Genomic DNA, 27195 nt, shown 5'->3' on the forward strand with positions numbered 1-27195 from the left:
TTCGGAGGCATTACTTTCGCAGCACGCCCTCGTAGCTGAGGTGAAACTGTTTTTTACTACACGGGAAGAAAGAAAAGTTTCGAAGAGACGGTGTACGTTATCGGTAGACGGAATAGGGCGAGAGACGGAATATTGATATAGGGCTGCGGACAGCGGAGCGAGAGCGGTGTATTTATAAGAGGGCGCAGGGAGCAAGGAGCAGGGCTGAGGGCGCAGCGCGGCGCGGTGCCAGCGCGGCGAGCACGCAGCGGCTGCGGCGGCAGCGGCGGCGGCAGACGCGATGGCGGGCGGCGAGCGGCCGTGGGACGTGTGGCAGCGGCTGGTGCCCGCGCTGCTCTTCTCGCACGCGGCCGCCGTGCTGGCGGCCTCGCTGCTCGGCCTGCTGGGGCTGGCGCACGTCTCCACCGTCGCGCTCTTCTTCTGGTTCGCCGCCGCCGCCCTCGGCTCCACGCTCGCCTACCACAACCTCAAGGTGAGCCCCGGCAATGCACTAGTCGTACAGAAACCGAGGGTTTTTTCTTTTCTTTTCTTTCATTGGCTTTCGCGATGTGCCCATTCGGCCATGTCATCGGTGGAATGTCGGTGGTGACGATACGAACGTAAGGACGACGCGACACCCAGTCCCCGAGCAGAGAATGTCTCGGGAATCGAACCCCGGTCCCTTCGCTCGGCAATGTGCAGCGCTGACCGCGCAGCTGACGAGGCAGCGGGGAGTTAGGCAGGTCTGTGATATTGGGTCCCCAGGAGGGTTTCGTGAACATCTCCACGCTGTTGTATCCTGTGCGTGGCTCTTCGTCTTCGCATAACTCGTTTGTTAGATTTTGAACGTGGCTGCACTTCAGCAACTGTGCGTGCGTGAGCTCCGATCGACTGGAAATTACAGCCGACCAGTTGCAAGATACAGCTTTATAAAAGCTTGACCACGGTTTCGACAGTTTTAAAAATGCCTTCTTCGGGAGCTATTGTATACACAGTCACATATTATCTACGTGAAATGTGGGAGTCGTTGACTCTGTCTAACACACGTGTATATCATCCATTTAATCGTCATGTATTTTAGATGGTAATTAAGTGGACAACACGCACATGTACTAGACAGAATCAAAGACTGGCGCTAATAACCGTATCCGTTTTGCGCCCTAAAACCATAAAAAAGGAATCAAAGACGCCCACATTGGATGCAGATAATATGTGATTCTACCTACAATATCTTCTGAAGAAGATTGTATTAAAACTGTCTAAATCGTGCTCGAGGTTTAATAAACCTGTATTTTGCAACTGGTTGGCTGTTATTTCCAATCCTTTAAAGTTAATTCATTTGTAGCTTACCGTAGTGAAGCCTCTCTGTCGGTATACGACCTGTACCGCCCACACTTCCCTCCGTCGCCAAATTGACGTTTCTTTGATGCCTCAGACGTTTCTTACCGGAAATCCCTTCGTTGTTAGGGTTCCGGTAGAAACGGAACTCTTACACAATTACTTTGGTCCCCGTCTGTTAAGACTCCTTTCTCTGAGGAAAGAGTAAAAGTATCGAGCTGAAATTTATGTCAAATACTAAGGTGCACTGTCGTTTGGTGGTGTAAAAATTTAAGCTTCTAAGTCAGTGAAGTCAAAATATACGGCCTTTTACGTCACACATTTCGATACCCAAAGACTCACTCATCAAAACGTACAGATCAACTATCTGTATACACATTTAAGTGTACCGAACCCTCCTACTCGCACTTGCCCGATTTTTTCAAGCTGTGCCGTAAATTTATTTTTACCCTAATTTTCTGGATTCTTCCGTAACACCTCATTTCAAAAGGTTATATTCTCTTCTTTTCTAAACTGTTTTCCATCCAGGTTTTCTTCAATACAACGCTACACTCCTGACAAATACTTCAGAAAAGGTTTCCCAACACTTAAATTCACAAATTTCTCTTTTTTTAAAAAAATTACTGTCTCGCTATTGCCAGTCTTTCCACTTCTACCGTCGTCAGCTATTACTTCCAAAAACACCGAAATTCATTTACTACGTTTAGTGTCTCATTTCGTAATCCAATTTTCTCAGCGTCGCCCGATTTAAGTCAACTACATTTCATTGTTGTAGCCTATTCCCCATGTTACTCAGTCAGCACACTGCAGAAGCTGCGAAGGGAACGGGGGGAAAATTCGGACAGAGAACTAAAGTCAGCGAGGAGAAATCAAAATAAAAAACTTGCATAAGCTACTGATTTTCCACAATAATATTCATTTTATGGTGCCTCGTGAACCAGGTTTCGCCTTTGTAGGCCATCCTCAAATAACTTAGGACTAAACAGATAGGTCACACAACATCAGCCTGTTTGTAGCTGTACAAAAATTGTTTTTCCAGAGATATTTCACCTTTTACGTCCATGTATGTATACAAAAACACAAGCATAATGAAATTCACGAAGAAACTATGAACATATAAATCTTATATTACTTCATGCTCAAAGATTAAAAGTATAAGAATGTAAAGAAAGATAATGTACTTGTTGTAAGTAGTATAACAGTCCCCCACTCACACTCCCCTCTTCCCCCCTTTTCCGGCCTATCCATTACATTCACCAGTTAGTTTGCCAATACTAGGCTGTGGAAGGACTCACTTGCATACCGTTTTTCGCCAGTACTTTCTTATACTTTCCGTCTTAGACTGTAAAGTAATGTAAGGTTTTCTTGTTATTAGTTTCTTTGTGAATTTAAAAATAAACGGCTGTCACCACTATGGGACTTAACATCTGAGGTCATCAGTCCCCTAAACTTAGAACTACTTAAACCTAACTAACCTAAGGACATCACTCACGTTTATGCCCGAGGCAGGATTCGAACCTGCGGCCGTAGCAGCAGCGCGTTTCCGGACTGAAGCGATAAGAACCGCTCGGCCACAGCGGCGGAATAGTGAATTTTATTACGCTTGTGTTTTTCTGTAGATATATAGTTGTAAAAGCCACATAATTTTGAAAAAAAAAAGATCTCTCTGATGTTGTGAGTACTCTCTACTTATTCTTAAGTCATCTGAGGATGTCTCAGAAACCCGAAAGCCGGTTCGTAAATATTATTACGAAACTTCGACGCTGTGTTCCTCCATGTACCGACGGATATTCCATAAATATTCTGAAATCTGAACTTTGAGGTTTGTCGATGGCTTTGTAGTTCTGTCTGAGGTAGCAAAGGTCTTGGCAGATCAGTAGAACGGAATGAATAACGTCTTGAAAAGAAGTTGTAAGATGAACGTCAACAAAAGTTAAACAAGAGTAATAGGATGGAGCCGGATTAAATCAGGCGATGCTGAGGGAATTAAATGAAGAAAAGAGACAATAAAAGTAACAGATGAGTGTCGCTATTTGGGAAGCAAAATAACCAAGGATAACGGAAGTGAAGAAGATATTAAATGCAGATCGGAAACAGTGAGGACATGTTTCCTGCTCACATATATAAGGTGTACAACTTTGCTTCCTCCGTTTGCCGATAGGTGGCGACAATGGTAAGTAGCAGTCGAAAGAAACAGATCGCAGACGACAGGCAGTTAGCTTGGACTTCGGTCAACATAACCCCATTCAAACATTAGTCGATTTGTGTCTGCATCATAAAGTTGTTCTTGATTGAAAATGTCAGTTTACGAGCCTAATTCTCGTCATTTGCGGGAGGTGTTACTGTTTTGTTTCAATATGAAGAAAACAGCGGCTGAGTCTCATCGAATGCTCTCAAGTACATATGGTAAGGACGCTATTAGTGAAAGAACGTTTCGTGAGTGGTTTCAAAGCTTCAAGAGTGGTGACTATAACGTCGTAGACCGGCATAGTGGTGGAAGAGAGAATGTTTTCGAAGATGCAGAATTGGAGACATTGCTGAGTGAAGACTCGCGTCGAACTCAAGAAGAATTGTGGGAGTGACACAACAAGCCATTTCAAAGCGTCTCAAGACTATTGGCATTATTCAGAAAGAAGGAAATTGGGTCCCGTGTGAGCTGAAACCAAGAGACGTTGAACGGCGTTTGTATGTTTGTGAATAGTTGCTGCAGAGGCCAAAACGGAAGGGATTTCTGCATCGCATTATGACCGGGGACGAAAAATGGGTTCATTACGATAACACTAACCCCAAAAAAATCATCGGAATATCCCGGTCATGCTTCCACGTCGACGGCCAAATCGAATATTCACGGCTCCAAGATCATGCTCTGCATTTGGTGGGACCAGCTCGGCGTCGTGTACTATGAGGTGTTAAAACCAAGTGAAACAATCATAGGTGTTATCGAACGCAATTAATGCGTTTGAGCAAAGAATTAAAAGACAAAAGTCCACAATACAGTGAGAGGCACGATAAAGTGATTTTGAGGCATGAAGACGCTCAGCCCCACGTTGCAAAATAGGTCAAAACGTACTTGGAAACGTTAAAATGGGAAGTCCTACTCCACCCGCCGTATTCTCCAGACATTGCTCCCTCTGACTATCACCTGTTTAGATCAATGGCACATGGCCTGGCTGACCAACACTTCCGGTCTCATGAAGAAGTCACAAATTTGATTGCTTCAAAAGATGAACAATTTTTTCGACGGGGGAATCGTACACTGCCCGAAAGATGGGAGAAAGTAGTGGCCAGCGATGGAAAATACTTTGAATGATACATGTGTAACGAGTTTGTTTCATTAAAGCCTCAAATGTTGGGGAAAAACCGGCGGAAGCATAGTTGTACAACTTGTATTATCTCTCAAGTCGAAATCCCTTTTTCTCAACACCTACTAATCGTACGAGGATGAATGAGGTATCATTCGAAAGGTTTTTCAAACAGATTCTGACATTTCATACCGATTTTGTGCTAAAACGTACTGTTTGTGGGGAATTTTAGCATAAAAGACACTTTTGCCTAGCATAGGCGAAAATGGCATCATGGATGCCCAGCTTCATACCTATACTTTACGAAGCTAACTTATTAATCACGAATTAGGGACTACATTTCCATATTACCCTAGTACAAATACCATTTTATGCACGTCGTATAAGTTTCCTTTTCTGAACGAATATACTTTTCTTGTGACTGTCATCTTTAATTGCGATTTACTTACTGCTGCTACGACCTAACGTGCTTAATGTAACTGAAAATGTTTGTCTAGTTAAAGTTACAAGTTATGTGGCCCTATTGACAGTCCCTGATCTGTGACCATTGTACAAGCCGAAGCCGGGATGAGTACTCCGAATGCAATGCGAGACACATTTTTGGACGCATGGAACTGTACACGGTGGGGCAAATAAACGTGGCCCCTGAGAACAGAGTTCCAGGGTACAAAGAAACACACAGAGGAAAGGAAATGCAGTACTAACCTGAATACAGCAGATGTTGAAAATGACCATCATTCATCTCTTGGCACTTTCGGTCCCTGGTCAGCAAGTTGGTGAAGGCGGAACGAAGCTGGAATGCTGGAATTGCTGCAGTCTCATCCAAAATGTTCTGCTGTAGTTCTTGAAGATTAGAGGGTTATTGCGATACACCTTTGACTTGAGGGCTTCCCACACAAAGCAGTCGCACACCCCGGCTAGGGCCACGACCAGACTGACCTCTGTTAACAACTATGTTAGGCGTGAAGATTGTGTGATCACGTGGCGTTAGTAAAGATGGTGTGCGCGTCATGGAATGTTTATTAGTTCACGTCGTTCGGTTCATTTTCAAATATGTTTTCTTCTTATTTCCACAACAACTTTTATACCAATTACTGCACTTATTCCAAATGATGTCGTTCTTTAAAAACTGCTAAAATTTCGCACGGATCCTGTTATGAAAGAGAAATATGCTAACACTGAAGATAAATTTATTGTTCGTAATTCTTTTCTGAAGAACTCGTCTGGTGGGTAAGCTTGTACGTGGAGAATAAACAGACAAGAAGAGAATAGAAGTCTTAGAAATGTGGTGCTCCAACAGAATACTGAAGATTAGATGAATGAAGAAGTACTAAAAGGAATAGGGAAGAAAAGAAATTTATGACACGGATTTACTAAAAGAAGGGATCGGTTGATAGGATACATTCTGACTCATCAACGAATAATTAATTTGCTAACGAGGAAAGCGTAGGTGTGTGGGCAGGAAGGGGGGAGAGTGTGGGGGTAAAACGTTGCACAGGGAGACCAAAACTTTGCTACAGTAAGCAGATTTAAGCGGATTTGCGTTGCAATAGTTACGAAAAGGTAAGAAGGCTGGCACAAGATACAATATTGTGGTGAACTGCATCAAACCACTCTTCGGACTGAAGACAACAACGACAACAACAAATACCTGTACCATAAATCAACATCTATTTCTTTAGACGTGGCTTCACGTTTGCTAATTTTTTTGAATTACTCCATACCGTTTGAAACTGTTAATGTTTTGTTTTATTTTTATTTATTTATTTGTGGACTATGGTGCGATTTCGGCGGTAGTTCATTTTCAAGCATCCCCCTAAAAGTTTCGTAAATATGATAAGCGTTCTTCAGTCAGGAATGTGATAAAGACCTTTACTTGTTGTGTATTACAGTCAGTTTTCCTCCACAGCTCATATTGAAAAAAATAAATGCCAATTACAACGCCTTTTGCAGCTTGCTATGTTGCTGACGAAAGCTGTAGTCCACTTCCGACTGTAGAGCGTGCACGAACACTCAGTACGCGAGCGACAAATAATTTTCCTCGTTTGCAGTTTTTGCGAGTAGATTTCAGCCTTTAACTAACCGTACGAACCTAAAAAAATTTTCAAATGTGTGTGAAATCTTATGGGACTTAACTGCTAAGGTCATCAGTCCCTAAGCTTACACTCTACTTAACCTAAATTATCCTAAGGACAAACACACACAACCATGCCCATGCCCGAGGGAGGACTCGAACCTCCGACGGGACCAGCCGCACAGTCCATGAGGGCAGCGCGCGAGACCGCTCGGCTAATCCCGCGCGGCGTACGAACCACGCCTAATAGAGAAAAGTTAAATATCTCTGGTGCCAATAGATCAACACCATGAGTCATCAAACGCCCATGATAAAAAGCTATTATGAAGACAAGACGTGACGATGTATAAACGCATATTCAGTTTTTGAGTCTCTTTAAAAATAATTATATGATGCGTTAAGGTTCTTTACGCTAGACTTAAGAACGTCAAGCACATAATTTGTGTGTATCTGTGTGTGACGGATGACAGCATTTGTATGTTGGTACTTCATTATAGAAGCATAGCCAGAATGGCTCCCTATTGGAAGATACCGACAAAATTCCGACTTTTATATCTTCTGGGTTGGTCTGAATCTTTACTGAATACCACGGTCAACGACCTTTTCTAATATTAGTGTCTCAGTGGAACGTTCGTCGGCTTGCTAGTAAAAGTATCAAAGGTGCCTATTTTTATTAATTAGTTTTGTTACTTTTGTTCTTTTGATTAATTAGTTTTATTAATTTTATTTACTAATTTATCAATTTTTATAAATTTAATTTTATTTATTTATTTAATTAATGCATTAATAGTTGTAGCTTTTCATCTTCATATGGCGTTTATGATTACGGAAATCCTGTACAGCATGTGCCACTTACGGCATGGTTCATTGCTACTAGCATTCATGTTAAGAGAAAAGTAATTTTGTAATTTAAAATGTCGATATATAACTATTTACAAGTTATTTTCCATTTCAACAGTAACTTTCGTTGTAGAGTTCGTTTGATCTTATTGTTCTAATACACTTGTTATTTATTTATTGTTTCGCTGCAATCCTATCCAGGCGTCAAATACTTTTCTCATTATTTTCACAAGAATAAAAAGAAAACACTTATGACTCTTACTTCTTTGTTGTTTATCTGTGCTGAATTTATCTTTTACGCCTCCTTTTATTGTCAAAATGGTCCTAAATACCACAGAATGTCCTCTCGCCACACTACCAATGGTTGCGATAACTTCTGGCAAAATTTCATCTCAAAAAATGGTTCAAATGGCTCTGAGCACTATGGGACTCAACTGCTGAGGTCATTAGTCCCCTAGAACTTAGAACTAGTTAAACCTAACTAACCTAAGGACATCACAAACATCCATGCCCGAGGCAGGATTCGAACCTGCGACCGTAGCGGTCTTGCGGTTCCAGACTGCAGCGCCTTTAACCGCACGGCCACTTCGGCCGGCAAAATTTCATCTCACAGCTTATCCTTGAACCACTTCATTTCACATCCGATCAGTGCGATCTATTTTTAGAGTCATACCATAACATCGCATGTAAGACAGTGAACCCTTTTTTTTATTCTGTCTCGATTTTCCCACATTTCGTATAATGCTGTACTTTTAGTGTGTAATTGAAGGAATTCTTCTTTACTCACGTTTCAGTATCTAAGGACATCAAGAAGCTTGAACAAATATGTTTTACATAAAGGAGACTTTTTGGTGTGTGTAGAAAATCAAATAGCGCACAGATATTACTGAAAGGAATCAAAATGTCAGCTATGTACCATTTTTCGTACAAACCAATATTTACGACCCTTTTGCTACTTTTCTAAATGTCACAAATGCCAAGTGGGACGAACATAAATCTGACCAATTCGTATGTAAAGTAGCACATTACATAGATTTCATGAAGCTGCTTCATCAAGGACGGCCAAGAATTCCGCATGTGTGCAGTGCTGTTTCACGCGTGCGGAGTTCTCTCCCCCGGCTGTAAACTTCTGGCAGCAATACGCCATTCTCTCTGACCAGGAGCAGAGGGAAGCTGCAAACACGCCACATTTAGAGGGAAATGCAGTCGCACAAGGAACGTTGAATGGCTTGCATGCGGCTTGATTTCATATTTCATGTTTCTCAAGAACCTAGATCACAAACAAAACAAGTTTTCAGTATCATTTAATTATTTTTGCTGGCCGAAGACAATAAAATTTCTATCTCGTACAAACAATCGTCATATGGGGAGATGCAAATCGTTTCGCACGTTTTAGGTACTCTGGTTGTCTCGTAGTAGTCACTTATCTAGTTTCTTCATTAAAAAAAGCTATTCACACACATATATTTTGATCGAAATATTGTATCACGTTTGCTACCTCATTGTGGAGATGTGGAAGCTCTTCCCGAAGGAAACAACGTAAAAGAATTTGTCTTTTAAACGGGAATTATACTGCAATCGATTAGTTCCATCTGCACATACGCAGAGGCGCTTTCAACTGAAGTGGCAAACAGTCTCGAAAACATCTCCAAAACAGATGTAACATTGGCAACGTCCTCAAAACTTTTAGAAAACTGTCGTTATAATTCGTTTTACGTCAAAATGAATCCTTAAGAATTTTGCATTTTTAACACCAGTAATCTTAGGGAAGAGGGCAGTGTTTTTTTTTCAGAATTTGATCTTTCTACATAGGCATTTTCTTTTTAAATACATCCCCACACAATCACAAATAAGTTGTTTCTTAACTTTCAAGTCTTACTGTCGGCAGTGTGCAGTCGAGTCCACTTCAAGTGGAAGGTCTGCAATCCATTCCGTATGCAGTGATTTTCGTTCTTACTTTCTTTTTCATTTCGCAAATTCAACAACAGCGGGTTTTAAATCGAAAAAACGTTCCAGGCACGCCAAATGACTTAACTAACGTGCTTTGTAGTAATGTATAATGTCTCCACACTGTCCATTTGTTTCCACCAAAAGCTATTGCAACTGACAGCATAATAATGAATCTCACTTCAGAAAATTTACTATTCGTGCTACCAGGTTCATCACGTTCTCCATATCTGTAAACTTAGCACAACGTGCTTCCTGGTGTGCAGAACAATGAATCCAGTAAAACTCGTCTGTCGGTCGTTCTAATATTTTACTCATTCACCTTCGACTAAATATTGAAATTCTTTCTGAATAGTGTTGTTATGTCGTTCCACAACAAATTCGCCGTATTTTCAGAAGAGGTATTGAGGATTCTCATCCTTCTCTTCTGTCACTCCAATCCATTTTTAAAGGTTTGTGACGATAGATCGGCAGACTGTCTCTTTTGCGCAGACGCCACTGGACCTGTGAACTTCCTTCATACCGCTAATAAACAGCGCTGACATCCCGATTCTATCGAACTGAAAAAAGCCGTGTCAGCAGAAAGATGCCGCACCGCATTGCTAAAGAAAATGCGCGCTGTGCCAAGTACTTTCGGGAAGCACCGAGCAAAATCGAGATGTACCGAACAGTGCCAAGACAGGCCAGACCTCGGACCGCACGCGTATAGCACATTGTGCTGCATGCCGTGACCGACGCTGATATAAACGAGAGACAGCGAACGTAAAATGCACAAGTACGATATTTTTAAAAATATCGGGAATCCGATATATCGACATTTAAAAAAGTTTCAATATTATCTTTCGATATATGCAAAAAGGATCGATATACCGACTGAAAAGTATCGACGTTTCTGTTCATAAAAATATTGGCTGCACACTGTAAATATACTGACGGTTTTAGAGCTGTATATTTAAGTATTGATTCATTATCAGGTATTCTATACATCAACAAGCTAGCAGCTTGCCTGTCCTCCTTAGAGCAACAATTGAAAGGGAAACGATGCACTTTCACGCTTGGCGATAAGCACTTTGCTAACAATGCTAACTGCATATAAGTGGGAGAATAAAAGGTGTCCGATGGGTATAAGCAAAATTATGTCCTACTACAATTTCAAAAGACCAACTTCAAATATTTACCGAAAATTGTGAAAAATATAATATAAAATAAAAATATCAGCGCTCGATATTGCCATTTTGATATCGATATATCGGGGGACGAAACATGGTCGATATATACTGTATCAACAGCCCTAGAACTAAGCAAAAGGAGCCCTCAACGTACTTTCTCGAGACTTGGCCGGTTGCACTAATTGGCAAATGTCGTCTCGTTATTGTGGACACTTTTCCTAGCCGGCCGGGATGGCCGAGCGGTTCTAGGCGCTACAGTCTCGAACCGCGCGACCGCTACGGTAGCAAGTTCGAATCCTGCCTCGGGCATGGATGTGTGTGATATCCTTAGGTTAGTTAGGTTTAAGTAGTTCTAAGTACTAGGGGACTGATGACCTCAGAAGTTAAGTCCCATATTGCTCAGAGCCATTTGAACCATTTTTGAACACTTTTCCTTGTGCCAGTCCGCCATGTATTGTCAACACGAACTGGGAAGTGAACATCACGGCTGCTTGTTTTAACAAGCGCGCGCGGTTGCCTCTCCAGGCCACAGGCAGTTTCTGAAGGTCGTTTCAGTATTATTAAAAAAAAAGTAACTTTAATTACTGACTAATCCGTTGGCCAAATAAAAAAATTGAGGAGGAATATCGTTTTAAAAATCATCTGCCCTTCCTGTTGAAGCATACACCCCTTTGGAAAATATATCCCAGTGTTCATACAAGATGATGAACTCAGTTTATGCCCCAAATGTAACCCCAGACAGTGAATCTGACTCATTAATGACGCTGTCTGACAGTGACGATCGAATGCTGAGATGACTAAACTTACACAGAGCAGAAGAAAATGGAGGGTGGGTGTTATCTGAAAGTAATACAAAGGTGTATCGAACTACGACATAAACTGCGAACGCCATTCAATATTGCCCCAAAGTGTAGTAAATTGTGCCTTATAGGCTCGATTTGTGCAGGGCTAGTGCTTTTGTCATCTGTTGCCTACATAACCTAATAAACTGAAAATAGAAAGCTTGTGCGGTGGTCGCCATAGAACACGAAGAACTGCATCAGCGTCACCTTACCTGGGTTGCTGAAATAAGTAAATGCAAACAGGCGTAGCGTAGTCCCTGAACAAAATGCAGTGTAAGTGATTGTAGCACGTTTTGCGTGAACAAGGATCGTACTCGAATGTGGAAGAAAGGTACACGTGGCAGAATTTGTGAACAAAGGAAATGTGTAACATAATGAATTCGCGAACTCCAAATACGGGAGGGGGGGGGGGTTATAATTAAACTTTCGCTACTTCTGAGGATCCCCATGAAAAACGAGTGATCATAGAAGTGAAACTTTGTGGAAAAGTTTGTAAGGATATGCGGAAGAGAATTAACGAACAATTACTGAACGAAACACATTTTAATTTTCACATGAGAGGGTAATGCTGTTAATTGCATACCATGTTTAGGTACCAGGTTACAAAAATTGTTCAATGTGACGACCATCTGTATCCACGACAGCCTGGAACCGTACATGAGACACCGTTTCACAATTGTTCCCAGCACTTTTCGAACAGTGGAGCACGGAATATTCAACCGTCTTGACGCAGCTCGTGCACTGCTTGAAGATCAGGCATTACGTCCTGCATTCTCAGTTACAGCAACAGTAACTTCTTCAACAATTTATCGCACGATTGGCCGCACGTCTCTCCCAGGAGCAATTCCCTAATTACCAGTTAATTCTAACTTCCGAACCATATTCTTCAAGCCCAGTCCGGGAAGAGGACTTCTCCGTATTCTTTAATGCCTTGATAAGAGCAACAACACTATTGCTACTGATTTCATAAAGCAGCTTTACGAGTAATGTGGTGCTCAGTTTGTCGTGATCCGTGTTGGCTGACCGCAACTTTAATGCTCACTGATGCTTGTGTTCACGGTCTGAACACCATTCCTACAATGTGTGCTACCCATACAGTAAATAGATTTCCGTTTACACTCGCTCAAGTAGACAGAGTTTAATTATAACCGCCCTGTATAATTGTAATGTATATAGTTAACTCATGTAAGCCCTCCCTCAAATCTGTTGTGTTGTACCTTCACAGATCTGATGATGACGCCTTCAGAGCGCTGAAACCGGTCGTCTAACAAACGATTGAAGCGATCGTGGCTTTTCAGTTATTTTAATGGAATATAGTCGAATGAAATCAGGTGATGCTGAGGGAATTAGATTAAGAAACGAGACACTTAAGACAGTAGATGAGTTTTGTTTTTTGAGCAGCAAAATGACTTACGATGGACGAAATAGAGAGGACGTAAAATGTAGACTGGCACTCGCAAGAAAGCTGTTTCTGAAGAAGGTAAACTCGCTAACTTGGAATATAGATTTAAGTGTTAGGAAGTCTCTCCAGAAAGTATTTATATGAAGTGTAGCCACGTATGAAAGTGAAACATGGAAGATAAACAGTTTAGACAAGAAAAGAGCACAAGTTTTTGAAAGACGGTGCTGCAGAAGATACTGTAGATTAGATGGGTAGATCACGTACCTAATAAGGTGGTACTGAACAAATATGGGGAGAAAAAAAGTGTGACACAACCTGTCGAGAAGGAAGGATCGGTTGACAGGACACATTCTCGACATGAAGGGATAACCAATTTAGTGCTGAGGGAAGTGTGGGCGGTAAAAATCGTAGAGGGAGACCAATAGAGGATAAGTAAGCAGATTCAGAAGAATGTGGGTTGCAGTAGTTATTCGGAGATGACGAGGCTTGCACAGGATAGAGTAGCACGGAGAGCTACATCAAGCAAGTCTTCGGACTGAAGATCACAACGAATGCTCTACTGGATAACGTCGAAACCTTCAAGACGCTTTTCGCAAACGATATTGTTATCTATGGGAAGTTCGCAGCACCAGATGACTGTTGCGAAACGGAGGAAGATCTGCGAATGATCGATGGTGGATGCACAGAGTGGCAGTTGACTTTGAACACAAATAAATATAACGTATGGCACGTACATGGCGGAAGAGACACCCTATTATTCGATTATGGTATTGGCAATAAACCACTGGAAACAGTGACAGCCGTAAGATACGTCGAAGTAACCCTCTGGAGTGACATAGAGTGGCATGACCACATAAAAGTAATTAAAAAAACTGATATCAGTCTGAGATAATCTGGAAGAATATTAAGGAAATGTTATTTATCCACCACAGAAGTGGCTTACAAAGCACATATACGACCGATTCTTGAGTACTGCTCACCAGTCTGGTACCCTTACCAGATTGTTTTAACAAGAGAGGGAGAGAGATAGAGAGAGAGAGAGAGAGGGAGGGAGAGAGAGTAAATCCAACGAAGAACGGCACGTTTCGTCACGGGCTCATTTAGTAAGACCGTTGAGTGTTACGGAAATACTCAACAAACTCCAGTGACAGACACGTTGCGTATTACAGGGAGGTTTACTGTCGAAATTCCAAGAGCCAGAAGCAAGTTGCAAGAAGAACCAGGCAACATTTTACTTCCCCCCACATACTTCTCGTTAACTGATCACGACGGCAAAATCAGAAAAATTAGAGCTCATACAAAGGTTTATCAGCAGCCGTTCTTTCCACTCATCATTCACTAATGGAACAGGGAAGGGGGGAATAAATAGAAGTACCCTATGTTACACATAGTTAAGTTGGCTTGAGGGGTATATCGGAAAGTTAAAATTGAAGTGCAGCTACTCACGGCGGTCCAGTGTGGGCTGTAATTATCGTATGACAGCGAAACTTTGTAGATATGTTAATGAGGAACCACTTTACACTGGAAAAAAATTAGTTCCAATTTTGGCCACCAGGTTCAAATCTGGCGCTGTACAGCGTCTTGTCGACGTCTCTGGCGCTCTTATTGAACTAATTGTGTAAGCGGCGTTAATAATAAAATCAGCTTATGCCTTTCTCACTTGTTTGACCTTTCCTGTCCATGTCCCATTCCTAATCCATTACGTATAGAAACATTTATATACGTCTTTATTGCATTCACAGCGCCAGATTTGCACCTGGTGGCCAAAATCGGAACTAATTTTTTTTGGTATCATGAATCGTTTCTGCGTTATCACATTAGAATATGTGTCAGGTTTCGCTGCCATGCGACAATGACAACCCACGCTGGACTTCTGTTAGTAACTGTACATCAATTATAACCAATTCGTGCATTTAGAAGAAGATGACAAGGTTTCCAGGTGAAGCGTTCGCTTCGTTCGTACCTCGCAGCTTCTGTGGCGTCGCGTGAAGTCATAAGCAGTGGTCGCGGGCTGAACGCATGCACTCTTGGCGAAATGCGGCACCACACGAATTATGTGACGTACTGCTCCGCGGATTTTATTGCCGGGTCCAGTTTAGTTCTTTGCTCTGCTACACCACCAAATTGGTCTAAATGAGGGTCGTTATCCTCGCTTTTACCCACGAGACAGGGTTAACCTTCTCACTACTCAAATGTCATCCTTGGTCCGAGGTTCGAACCTCGCAAGCGTTAAATTTTACCGAGCGAGATGGCGCAGTGGCTAGCACACTGGACTCGCATTCTGGAGCACGACAGTTCAAACCTGCGTCTGGCCGTCCTGATGTAAGTTTTCCGTGATTTCCCTAAATCGCTTGAGGCAAAATGCCGGGCTGATTCCTTTGAAAGGGCACTGCCGACTTCCTTCCCCATCCTTCCCTAACCCGATGGGGTCGATGACCTCGCTGTTTGGTCCCCTCCCCACAAATCAATCAATCTGTCAAATTCGAATGGCTAGCTGGATGGTGTTTACAGAAGCCACAAATATTGTTCGACAACAAGACCTCGGCATACAGTTATCAATTAGCCAATTACGAGGTCTTATCATATACTGAACGTACAATGAAGCTGTCTTTTTAGCACGTCCGCTTCACAGCCGACACAGGGCAGTAATGAAAGCAAAATCGAGGGGTATTTTAACCCGTGTCATGGCAGCCAGTGCTCCAAAACATCATTATTCATAAAATTTGTGGTGTCTTTGGACCCTACGCTACTAAAATATTCCAGAAGTACTGTTTAGGAAATTTGATAACAAGAAAGTAGGCTGGATAGATACCAATTCAAAAACAGCTCTTCTGCAACATACAGGGTGTCCTTGAAATGTTGCGACAGATTTCGAGGGGTTGCAGAGGGTGTCTCGAGGAACAAATCGAGGATAGGAACACGTATCAGGAAATGTCACCCAACGACGCCACAGAGCGTCGAAATTATAGGCGCTGGCGCCTGTCACTAGGCCAGCAAACGCGACGGACCGTAGGCGGAGCGTCTTGTCATGTTGTTCGTTATAACAGGGTGGCACGATCCCCAGTGAAGAAGGTGCGTAGACAGGCTTTGCCTGCTATGAAGGCGATGCTCTGTTGTCTTGGTAGATGACGGCTTCAGACACGGGATTACATCAGCAGTTTACTTTTCTCCTGTATAATGAAAAACGTTGGAGACTTTAGAGAACTGCAGAAGAAAAATAAACTGCGGATGGAAACAGTGTCCGAAACCTTCACCCACCAAGGCAACAGAGCGTCGCATTCATAGGAGACTAGGCCTTTCTACATTAACAGCTAGGTAGTGATTGACAGTATCCTGAAAATGGTCGTAACACTCTGGTTGCAGCTTAGGGAGGTGAGGATGCAGGATTAGGTTTTTGGAAGGGGTGGGGGTGGGGGGGGGGGGGAAGGACGATGACGACAGTTTGCAGTTTGTGCTGCCTCTCACGACCACCTCCTCCTAACCCCCCCCCCCCCCCCTCGCCCCCCAGCGCCGCCAAATTTAGCTTGCCGTACCCCCAACTTTCAACACGCCAACCATAATACAACTAATAATAATCATCACTATAATTTATTTATTTCCATCAGTGCTTAGTGCACCGCTTTAGCATAAATTCAGAAATATGCAGCATTTGAAATTCATAAGTCCGATAGTTAAAGAAGTACGTGCCCATGCAGTTGATTTACAAACTTAATAGCAAAAACTCTCACAACTTTGACATCAAAAAGTATACCACACGACTCACTTTAGGCGGATTAGGGAAAAACCATCTCTTCAGCTCCAAGCGTGCAGAGCCAAATTCCGGCGGATGCTGCTATCTACACCCCTCTCCATGTCTCTCTCTGTGTCCTATATGGGAACAAACTGCAGGGAACGATCGCCGAGAGGATAGGGAGCGAAAAAGTTCATATGACCAGAAATGCGTTCCAAGAGAGACACACACACTCGAAGGTGGAGATGCGAGATTTTTGACAGTGCAGGTTTGTAGGTTTCAGTGATCGCATGCACACATGACAACACACCAGGCAAGTGGGAACGTTCTGGGTGTACTTTTGTTTCAGCTCCACGCTCAAGAGGGCAGCAATGTCGTCCATGACGGCTACGCGATCACACGTCGGAGTTTGGGGGACTGTTAACAATTATAATAAATATCGCCCAGAGGATCCCCCATCAAACAGGCAGCCACATAACAAACAAAAGAATAAGACTGCGTACAGACATCGCAGCGCAAACAAATGACGACCGAAAAACACAGCGACAGTTGGTAAAACTGTAAACAGTAAGCTAACACAACCAACACGCTTAAAAAAATAAACGCCTATTGAAAATGAAGTATTTTAGTGAAATATATTTACAAACGCCGAAAATTGGACCTCCTGGCATACTCAGGACGAAGAGGTATAATTCCAGCACGATACATATCTGGCAGCAAGATTCCAAAACATCGTAATCAGATTGGTTGGTTGGTTATTTCGGGGGGGCGGACCAAACAGCGAGGTCATCGGTCCGGTTGGGGACGGAAGTCGGGCGTGCCCTTTCAAAGGAACCATCCCGGCATTTCTCTGAAGCTATTAAGGGAAGTCACGGAAAACATGAATCAGAATTGCCGGACGCGGCTTTGAGCCGTCGCCCTCCCTAGTGTGAGTCCAGTGTGCTAACCACTGTGCCAACTCGCTCGGTCCGTAATCAGAATGAAACAGTAATTTAGCCTTACGAAACTTTCACCCCAAAAGTTATTTCGCACCTAACAATAAGAGAATAATGAGAAAACTATAATACATTTATATATATGGAAATACTGTATAATACATTTATTATATACTTACTATAAATATGAATCGCAAGTCGCTGAGGATGCTTGTTAAACAAAAGATGCGAAACGCAAATGGTATACAAACAAATAGCCTTTTAATTAGTTGTGTAGACGGATCACATCTCCAAGAAGATAATAATAATTCAGATTAACTTACTGTGCCAGACTGGGACCTGCAGGCCAGCTTTCCGCCTGCAGTGTTCCTGCCGACCAGGCTATCAATGCAGGACTCACCCACACGTGTCACTCAGCTTTAATATTGCAAATACCTCTCTCTTACCTTCTAAACTTGACAGAAGCTCTCCGGTATACCTTAGGGGATCAACACTCCTGGAAGAAAGGCTATGTCGGAGGAGTGGGCTAGTCACAGCCTAGGGGATTGTTTTTAGGATGAATCTCCCAGCCTTCTGCTTAGAGTACGCTATTTGGAAAATTCCTGGCAGGTTAAAACCGTGCGCCACGAATCGGAACCGGAACCTTGCCTTTGCATACTGGGAACAAATTCCATAGGCTGTCGCCAAGCCAAGCAAACCTGCGACGGCGGCTCATTCGCTGTGAGTCGGTAAGAGTAGCACAGTTTAAATATGTCAGGAAGTTCCATTTTGGAAGATGTGTACGTTTCGCATGTTCCAATGGCAGAGTTATATTATAACTCACCTTGTTCCATAACTTTCGACTCAGTCATTTCTCGTCTATGGTTCCTTACTTCAAACTTACAGCTATGGCCTTTCTCCGTCATCCGTAACAGCTTGTACACCACCACGGAAACATTGTTTATAGCAGAATACGGATAACTAACCGATTACGAGGCGTGAGAGAGCAGTGACATGACGATTTCACCGGAGTGGGCTTACCAGCCTGCCCTACAATATATCGATGTTCCAACAACTTGATGTCTGTTGTTCAGAAACTAAGTGCAGAGCAATGTAGACCGTATACGTCGTGTGGACGCGTCAGTGTTCGCTTTTTAGGATCCTGCTTCCTTGTATGGTCTTTCTGCATTGAAAGTACTGAGGCTGTGGCCGAGCGGTTCTAGGCGCTTCAGTCCGGAACCGCGCTGCTTCTACGGTCGCAGGCTCGAATCCTGCCTCGGGCATGGATGTGTGATGTCCTTAGGTTAGTTAGGTTTAAGTAGTTCTAAGTCTAGGGGACTGATGACCTCAGATGTTAAGTCCCATAGTGCTTAGAGCCATTTGAACCATTTGAAAATACTGAGACGTTAATGACAGGCGTCAGTGGTACACGGCATATTTAATTTTCTGGGCTGATGGATTGTGTTCAGGAAGTTTGCATCTCGTATGTTACAATTAGCTTGGAAACGCGTCCGGTATCTTCAGAGGTTTCGTGCATGGTGACTATGTGACACCTTTGTACTTATCTGATCTTTCTAAATGGTAGAACCATTTTAACAACCGTAGGCTATAAGTTTTATTCCTTTAATATACCAGGCATACCATTAACATTAATAGCCAGTTTCTGCCTTAGACCATTTTAAAATATATGATATCGGTGATGTGTTGTCACATTTAAAATTTTCGTTTGTTTCGTGTTACTTAGGGACAGGCACGTTCCCCCCCCCCCCCCCCCCCCCCACACACACACATGTCGAATGTTACAAATACAGCCTTGCACATACCAATCAGCTTACAGGCACAACTTTCACAACACGCCATGCAGGCAGAAAGAAGGCTGGCAGCTAGTTTACTAGTCCATCAACATTTGTTTAAGAGCATACTGTGTTAAATAAATGTGCAAGAACAAGTAAACTAGCTGTCAGCCAGGATTCTGAATGCATGGCGTGTTGTGGCTGTAAGCTAACTAATATGTGAAAGATTATGTTTGTAAGATTCGACATGGGTGTGTGGGAACGTGCCAGTCCCCACATAAGACGAAACAAAAAAATTAAAAGTGACTTACACGTTAATATTATACGTTTGAAAATGGCATAAGGCCGAAACTGGCCAGTAATATAAACTACACACATCAAAAAAAGTTTTGCATCACCTCGGTTCCGAGAGATCCGAAAACTGTACAGATAATCAGAATAGAGATCAACATAAACATCACATCGCCCTTTTTATTGCTCAAGAAAACCACACATTGCATGTTGTACCACCATACATCGAGACCTTCAGAGATGGTGGTCCAGATTGCTGTACACATCGGTACCTCTAACACCCATTAGCAGGTCCTCTTTCATTGATACATGCCTGTATTCGTCGTGGCATACTATCTACAAGTTCATCAAGGAACTGTTGGTCCAGATTGTCCCACTCCTCAACGGCGATTCGGCGTAGATCCCTCAGAGTGGTTGGTGGGTCACGTCGTCCATAAACAGCTCTTTTCAATCTATTTCAGGCATGTTCGATAGGGTTCATGTCTGGAGAACATGCTGGCCACTCTGGTCGAACGATGTCGTTATCCTGAAGGAAGCCATTCACAAGATGTGCGCGATGGGGGCGCAAATTACCGTCGATGAAGACGAATGCCTTGCCAATATCCTGCCGATATGGTTGCACTATCGGCTGGAGGATGGCAGTCACGTATCGTACAGCCGTTACGGCGCCTTCCATGGCCACCAGCGGCGTACGGCGGCCCCACATAATGCCACCCCAAACCAGTAGGGAAACTCCACCTTGTTGCACTCGCTGGACAGTGTGTCTAAGGCGTTCAGCCTGACCGGGTTGCCTCCAAACACGTCTCCGACGATTGTCTGGTTGAAGGCATATGCGACACTCATCGGTGAAGAGAACGTGATGCCAATCCTGAGCGGTCCCTTCGGCATGTTTTTGGGCCCATCTGTACCGCGCTGCATGGTGTCGCGATTGCAAAGATGGACCTCGTCATGGACGTCGGGAGTGAAGTTGCGCATCATGCAGCCTACTGCGTACAGTTTGAGTCGTAAAACGACGTCTTGTGGTTGCACGAAAAGCTTTGTTCAACATGGTGGCGTTGCTGTCAGGGTTCCTCCGAGCCATAATCCGTAGGTAGCGGCCATCCACTGCAGTGTTAGCCCTTGGGCGGCCTGAGCGAGGCATGTCATCGACAGTTCCTGTCTCTCTTTATCTCCTCCATGTCCAAATAGCATCGCTTTGGTTCACTCCGAGACGTCTGGACACTTCCCTTGTTGAGAGCCCTTCCTGACACAAAGTAACAATGCGGACGCGATCGAACCGCGGTATTGACCGTCTAGGCATGATTGAACTACAGATAACACGAGCCGTGTACCTCCTTCCTGGTGGAATGACTGGAACTGATCGGCTGTCGGACCCCTCCGCCTAATAGGCGCTGATCATGTATGGTTGTTTACATCTTTGGGCGGGTTTAGTGACATCTCTGGACAGTCACAGGGACTGTGTCTGTGATACAATATCCACAGTTAACATCTATCTTCAGAAGTTCTGGGAACCGCGGTGATGCAAAACTTTTTTTGATGCATTAAAGGTGCATTAAAGGAATAAAACTAACATCCCTCGGTGGTTAAAATGGTTCCTTCATTTAGACAGTACACTGGGGCTGTGGACCATTACATTAAGAAATTATCCGATCTTCGTTTTATATTTCTTGAACTTCACATTTTAGATTTTTTTGCAATATGTATTAGGGATTTTTGTAGCTCTATCTTTCCATTACATATACTCCGGACATCCTCCGTATCTGAGGACTCGCCGTGTCTGACTGCTTGAGATCAGTATAGAGAGGTGGCCATGCAGTACCAGATATCCCACGCGTCGGATCGGAAGGGGAGGTCGACTTATGTGACCAGACTGCTCCCCTCATCTGACGCCTCTTGATTTTTTTCTCCTAGGAACATCTCAGAATGCTTGTGTACTTCACACCAGCTCCCGACGCACAGTCGTTTCTCGCCAGGAAACTTGCAGCGTCAGATGAATTCCGTGCGATGCCTCGTCTACTTGCTAGGCTGCTCCGGAATTTTCTGCGAAGATGTTTGTATTGAATGTCATAGTCGCCAGTTCTGAACACCTTCTGTAATGTACATTACTGGTGAGTAGACAGTACATTATCATTGATGAACTTAGGGTCGTTGTTCTTCCAAACATCTCAAAGCTTTCACTGGCTCAGAATTATTTCCAGATCCATAAGTTCTTATTCCAAAGTTGTTGTACTTCGACTTCTCTATCAGCTACCTCAACTTGTGTGCAGTAGGGATGACAGTTATCGCTGAAACAACCTGTTTTCGGTTACGTCGTTTTTCCTTTACACGCTAGTTTAACCTGATTCTTAAAACCGCTCAAAATAACCGGATTCTGAAATAAATTATTTTAGATTTTTTGTTGCTGTTATTTCCTGTAATAAAGGTAGAAATCTAACAAAGACTGAAAGATTTTTACTATCTTAGTTTCAAGATACATAGAATCAAAATATTTAATTAAATAGATAAATAAAAGAAAATTTAGTGCGTCCACTATTCGCTGCTCTTCTTGAAAACTGATAACTGGTGGAATACTAGAAAAAATCAACAGTATTCTCCTACTTATTCTAATTTTTTGAAAGTCTGCTAAAAAATCGTGTTGTAATCGGGGATCTTACCATTATTTGGACATTACGAATAATCAGTGCTAAAGGGTGTAAACTGAGGTTGAAGAACACTATCTTTCGTGTTAATTTGTTCGTTTTCAAGGGCTCAAGCAGATAAAGGCATATTATGTCTATAAAGGCAGAAGACCAGTTATTTTTTGTTTTTCTTGTATACTATGAATGAATTGTTGTTAAGTTTTTATCAGTGTTACCATAATTTTCTTCCGCTTTTATTACTTCATAAAAATGGTACTAATCTTTAATCTTTCAAAACAAATGAAGCATTTTACTTCATTGCTACAACATTTCGTAAAAATATATCAAGACTGGTGTTGGTGCCATTCTGCAATACAACGGATGTCAAGCGACGATAGCGAGAAACTATCGTCCAGACCAGGTGGGGTTAGGCTGGTACACTGTACGTACACACGTACCTTAACCCACGAGGCACGGCAAGGGACAGCAATGGTGTACCAGTTCTTACGGTATGTTTTTGTTGTTCGTTTCCGTTGGTAGTGTCATTAAAACGGCACTGATCGCTTCTTCAATTTTCTACAGTAATGCAATATTTCAAACCGATGCAAATTTTACAGTACTCCCTTTTTAAAAACGAAAAATTTTAGCACTACTGCTATGGATAATTGTATTTAGGCTTTTCAACAAATACCGAAAAATACCAACTCTTTGGAACTAAATACCGGTACTGGTTTTAGGAGGTGGCTTTTTCCCATCCGTAGTGAGCGGCCTTTCAAATGACCCTGTACAATCCTCCAGAGATTGTACTGTGCATGTCGTAGGATACTTCACGCCAGAACCCCTATTACCTTCTAGGTCGAGGGAAAATGATTGTAATTCTTGGTACCGCCCACTAGTTTCTCTGACTTACATTAATAGTTCTTACTCGAAATGTATAGTAGGGAAATAGAATTTTTGCACAGTGCACCTCGAATAGCGCTTTTCTACATTTACCCCGTCAAGCCCAAAAGTTTCGAGACTGGATTCACAAAAATTAGCGAAAAGTTAAGATGGTGGTTTTAATGCTTCAGGTGTTCTATGTAGTGTCTCGCCACTTAAGTACGAGGCACAGAACGTTCACAAAACTGTGTGAAGCAGTCAGAAAAATCATTTTTTGGTATGTTGTTCAATGACGGTTGTATCGACAAAGCGTGGACCCTTTTGTCAATTTCTGCACTTTTTCGTTTTTAGATAGGTTCATATTGTTAATAACAAGTCTTGTCACCCGTGATGCTTTGTCCAGAAAAGAAATGTCCGCTTTTTGCCTTTCAGTCAAGACGCAACGGGCGCCCACACGTTGTTTTTGTTCGGGAGTCGAGGTGACATCTGGAGAACGTGTTGAACACCTGATTTAGAGATGTTTTGTGACACAACAACGTCGACACGCCACGGCCACAATGTTTACTCACGACTGTTCAACTGTGTGTGAAATCTTATGGGACTTAACCGCTAAGGTCATCAGTCCCTAAGCTTACACACTACTTAACCTAAATTATCCTAAGGACAAACACACACACCCATGCCCGAGGGAGGAATCGAACCTCCGCCGGGACCAGCCGCACAGTCCATGACTGCAGCGACTAAGACCGCTCGGCTAATCCGGCGCGGCTTACTCACGACTAACTGGTCCAGTGCACATCTGTTGTTTACAGTTGTTAGTTCGAGCTGACACTGCAGTTACTGCGCTGACGTCGCTTGTACGCCAGGAATAAAATCAGTCTCGGAACTTTTTGAACGGACGGTGTATACGCAACACATATCCACGAAGACTATGTCATCTCTTTTTCCAGTGGTTTCCGTTTAAGTTTTCTGCGTATCTCAGTTACGCTTTCGTACGAGTCATACCGACGTGCAGTGGAGCAATAATCTACAGTTGGGGGCACATTATTTGTGCATTTTATGGTTGCAAATTAGTTACGTATTTATTTATTTTGCTTAGCCATATGTAGTTTTCTTAGCTTAGTGGGTGGTATTGTGCTATAGTGGTGATTTCTGCATCTCTGTGAACATGGTCCGACTTGAGACTTTCTGGCAGATTAAAACTGTGTGCCGGACCGAGACTCGAACTCGGGACATTTGCCATTCGCGGGCAAGTGCTCTATCGACTGGCCTACCCGAGTACGACTCACGGTCTGTCCTCACAGTTTTATTTCCTCCAGTATCTTGTCTCCTACCTTCCAAACTTCACAGAAGCTCTGTGGCCGAGCGGTTCTCTACCGAGCGAGGTGGCGCAGTGGTTAGCACACTGGACTCGCATTCGGGAGGACGACGGTTGAATCCCGTCTCCGGCCATCCTGATTTAGGTTTTCCGTGATTTCCCTAAAATCGTTTCAGGCAAATGCCGGGATGGTTCCTTTGAAAGGGCACGGCCGATTTCCTTCCCAATCCTTCCCTAACCCGAGCCTGCGCTCCGTCTCTAATGACCTCGTTGTCGACGGTACGTTAAACACTAACCACCACCACCAACAACAAGCGGTTCTAGGCGTTTCAGTCCGGAACCGCGCTGCTGCTACGGTGGCAGGTTCGAATCCTGCTTCGGGCATGGATGTATGCGATGTGATTAGGTTAGTTAGGTTTAAGTAGTTCTAAGTCCAGGGGACTGATGACGTCAGATGTTAAGTCCCATAGTGCTCAGAGCCATTTGAACCTTTTGAAGAAACGCTACTGCAGAGACACGGCTTAGCCACAGCATGGTGGATGTTTCCAGGAACTTTCATATCAGCGCACACTCCGCTGCAGAGTGAAAATTTCATTATCTTCCTATTTGCCAGGTCGGAACCCAGCATAATTTTTTTGTCAGTCGTAGTTAATGTCACGGAAAGTCCACGTGCCAAATTTTCACTACCGACATACGGAAAGTAGCCTTCGAAAAATACCGCGAAAGCCGCTGTTCACTGAAGTAACACGAGTAACGAATAAATGGTTACTCTCGGAAAGCGCTAGCCGACTGACATCCCGTATACTGGCTGACGTCAGAGCTGGTGCCACACGTTTTATGGGGGACAGAGCTCGGTTGAGCCCCTCAAAATGGGGGACAGAGCTCGGTTGAGCCCCTCAAAATGGGGCAGACACTTGCCATGTATGGACGAGCTCTCTGTCCTGCCGAAAAATGCCCCCACGATGCTGTCGCACACGTGAGGACGCAGGATGTCTGTGACGTCAGAGTGCCCAGCCTTGACCTGAAGTCATACCCACGCCATGACGCCACGAGTAACAGCGCTGTGTTCCTCTAGAACACTGGAAGAATGGGGCTCTCCTCAAGTCGCCGCCATACTCGCCGACGAAGGTCATCCGGGATACCGCAGAACCATAATTCGGCGCTGAATGCGGTATGGCGTCATTCATCAGCGGCCCACGGTTCCGTGTCACGGCATCACTCTAAACGTAGCCCTTTGTGCTGTGGTGTTAACTGAGCTCTATGCATTGGGCAACTTCCTAGCTCGGCTGCTGGTCGTTTCCGACTTATAGTGCGCAATGACACAGAATGTTGCACGGAGTCCGTTACTTGTCTGGATTGGCAGGTGCATATGTGGAGGGGCTACGATGTGCGTGGCACTCAAAACGGAGATCCTCCCTCGCGATCAGCCGTGGTCAACAGGAACGTTGACAAATATTATACCTGCCCATACGTTTCCATGCAGTCCAACATCGGGTCACTGTCACATTCGAATGCCCCACAAATCTGGATATTGCATTATTCAGTCAGCCAGCCAGATGGAGAACTACACAATTTTAAACTACGTCGCGAGCTGATATCGCTATCTCACACAAGTACGCGGCATCTCCGTCTTCTTCACAGTGATCATTCAACGTCTGGCGTTGTTCACGCCCCTTATATACCATACCAGGCCTGGTAACAACACTAAACACGAGCGACGCTCATGCACCCATGTGGCCGTTCTGCTTGTAACAGAAAATTGCAACTCTAATCATTTACAAACCGATACGTCTACCCAGTTACACTGACCATGTCTTTTACACTGAAGATCAAAATAAATTGGTACACCTGTCTAATATCGTGTAGGGCCCCAGCGAGCACGCACAAGTGCAGCAACACGACGTGGCATGGACTCGACTAATGTCTGAAGTAGTGCTGGAGGGAATTGACGCCACGAATCCTGCAGGGCTGTCCACAAATCCATAAGAGTACGAGAGCCTGCAGATCTCTTCTGAACAGCACGTTGCAAGGCATCCCGGATATGCTCGATAATGTTCATGTTTTGGGAGTTTGGTGCCCAGCGAATGTGTTTAAACTCGGAACAGTGTTCCTGGAGCCACTCTAGCAATTCTGGACGTGTGAGATGTGGCATCGTCCTGCTGGATTTGCCGAAGTCCGTCGGAATGCACAATGGACATGAATGGATGCACGTGATTAGACAGGATGTTTACGTATGTGTCACCTGTCAGAGTCGTATCTAGACGTATCAAGAGTCCCATATCACGCCCACTGAACGCCCCCCAGACGATTACAGAGCCTCCACCAGCTTGACCAGTCCACTGCTCACATGCCGTGCCCATTGACTTATGAGGTTGCCTCCACACCCGTACACGTCCATCCGCTTGATACAATTTGAAATGGAACTCGTCCGGCCTGGCAACATGTTTCCAGTCATCAACAGTCCAATTTCGGTGTTGACGGGCCCAGGAGTGGTGTAAAGCTTTATATTGTGCATTAATCAAGGCTACACGAGTGGGCCTTCTGTTACAAAAGCCCATATCAATGATTGTTTCGTAGAATGGTTCACACGCTGACACTTGTTGATGGCCCAGCATTGCAATCTGCGGAAGGGTTGCACTTTTGTCACACTGAACTATTCTCCTCAGTCGTCGTTGGTCCTGTTCTTGCAAGATCTTTTTCCGGCAGCAACGATGTCGGAGATTTGATGTTCTATCGGATTTCTGATATTCAAGGTACAC

The 27195-nt window shown here is 43.7% G+C and overlaps 1 protein-coding gene across 1 annotated transcript in view; it reads left to right on the plus strand.

Annotated features, from left to right (window-relative positions):
- Positions 1-265: 265 nt before the first annotated feature.
- The window catches only part of LOC126248064 (D-beta-hydroxybutyrate dehydrogenase, mitochondrial-like), a 238693-nt gene continuing 211763 nt past the window's right edge, over positions 266-27195 (plus strand). Inside the window, exon 1 of the mRNA XM_049948705.1 lies at positions 266-472. Coding sequence (XP_049804662.1) covers positions 281-472 — 192 coding nt within the window. The 5' untranslated portion in view covers positions 266-280. The remainder of the gene's footprint in view (positions 473-27195) is intronic.

Source organism: Schistocerca nitens, chromosome 3 (genome assembly GCF_023898315.1).
Source record: "Schistocerca nitens isolate TAMUIC-IGC-003100 chromosome 3, iqSchNite1.1, whole genome shotgun sequence".
In the NCBI taxonomy this organism is placed as follows: Eukaryota; Metazoa; Arthropoda; class Insecta; order Orthoptera; family Acrididae; genus Schistocerca; species Schistocerca nitens.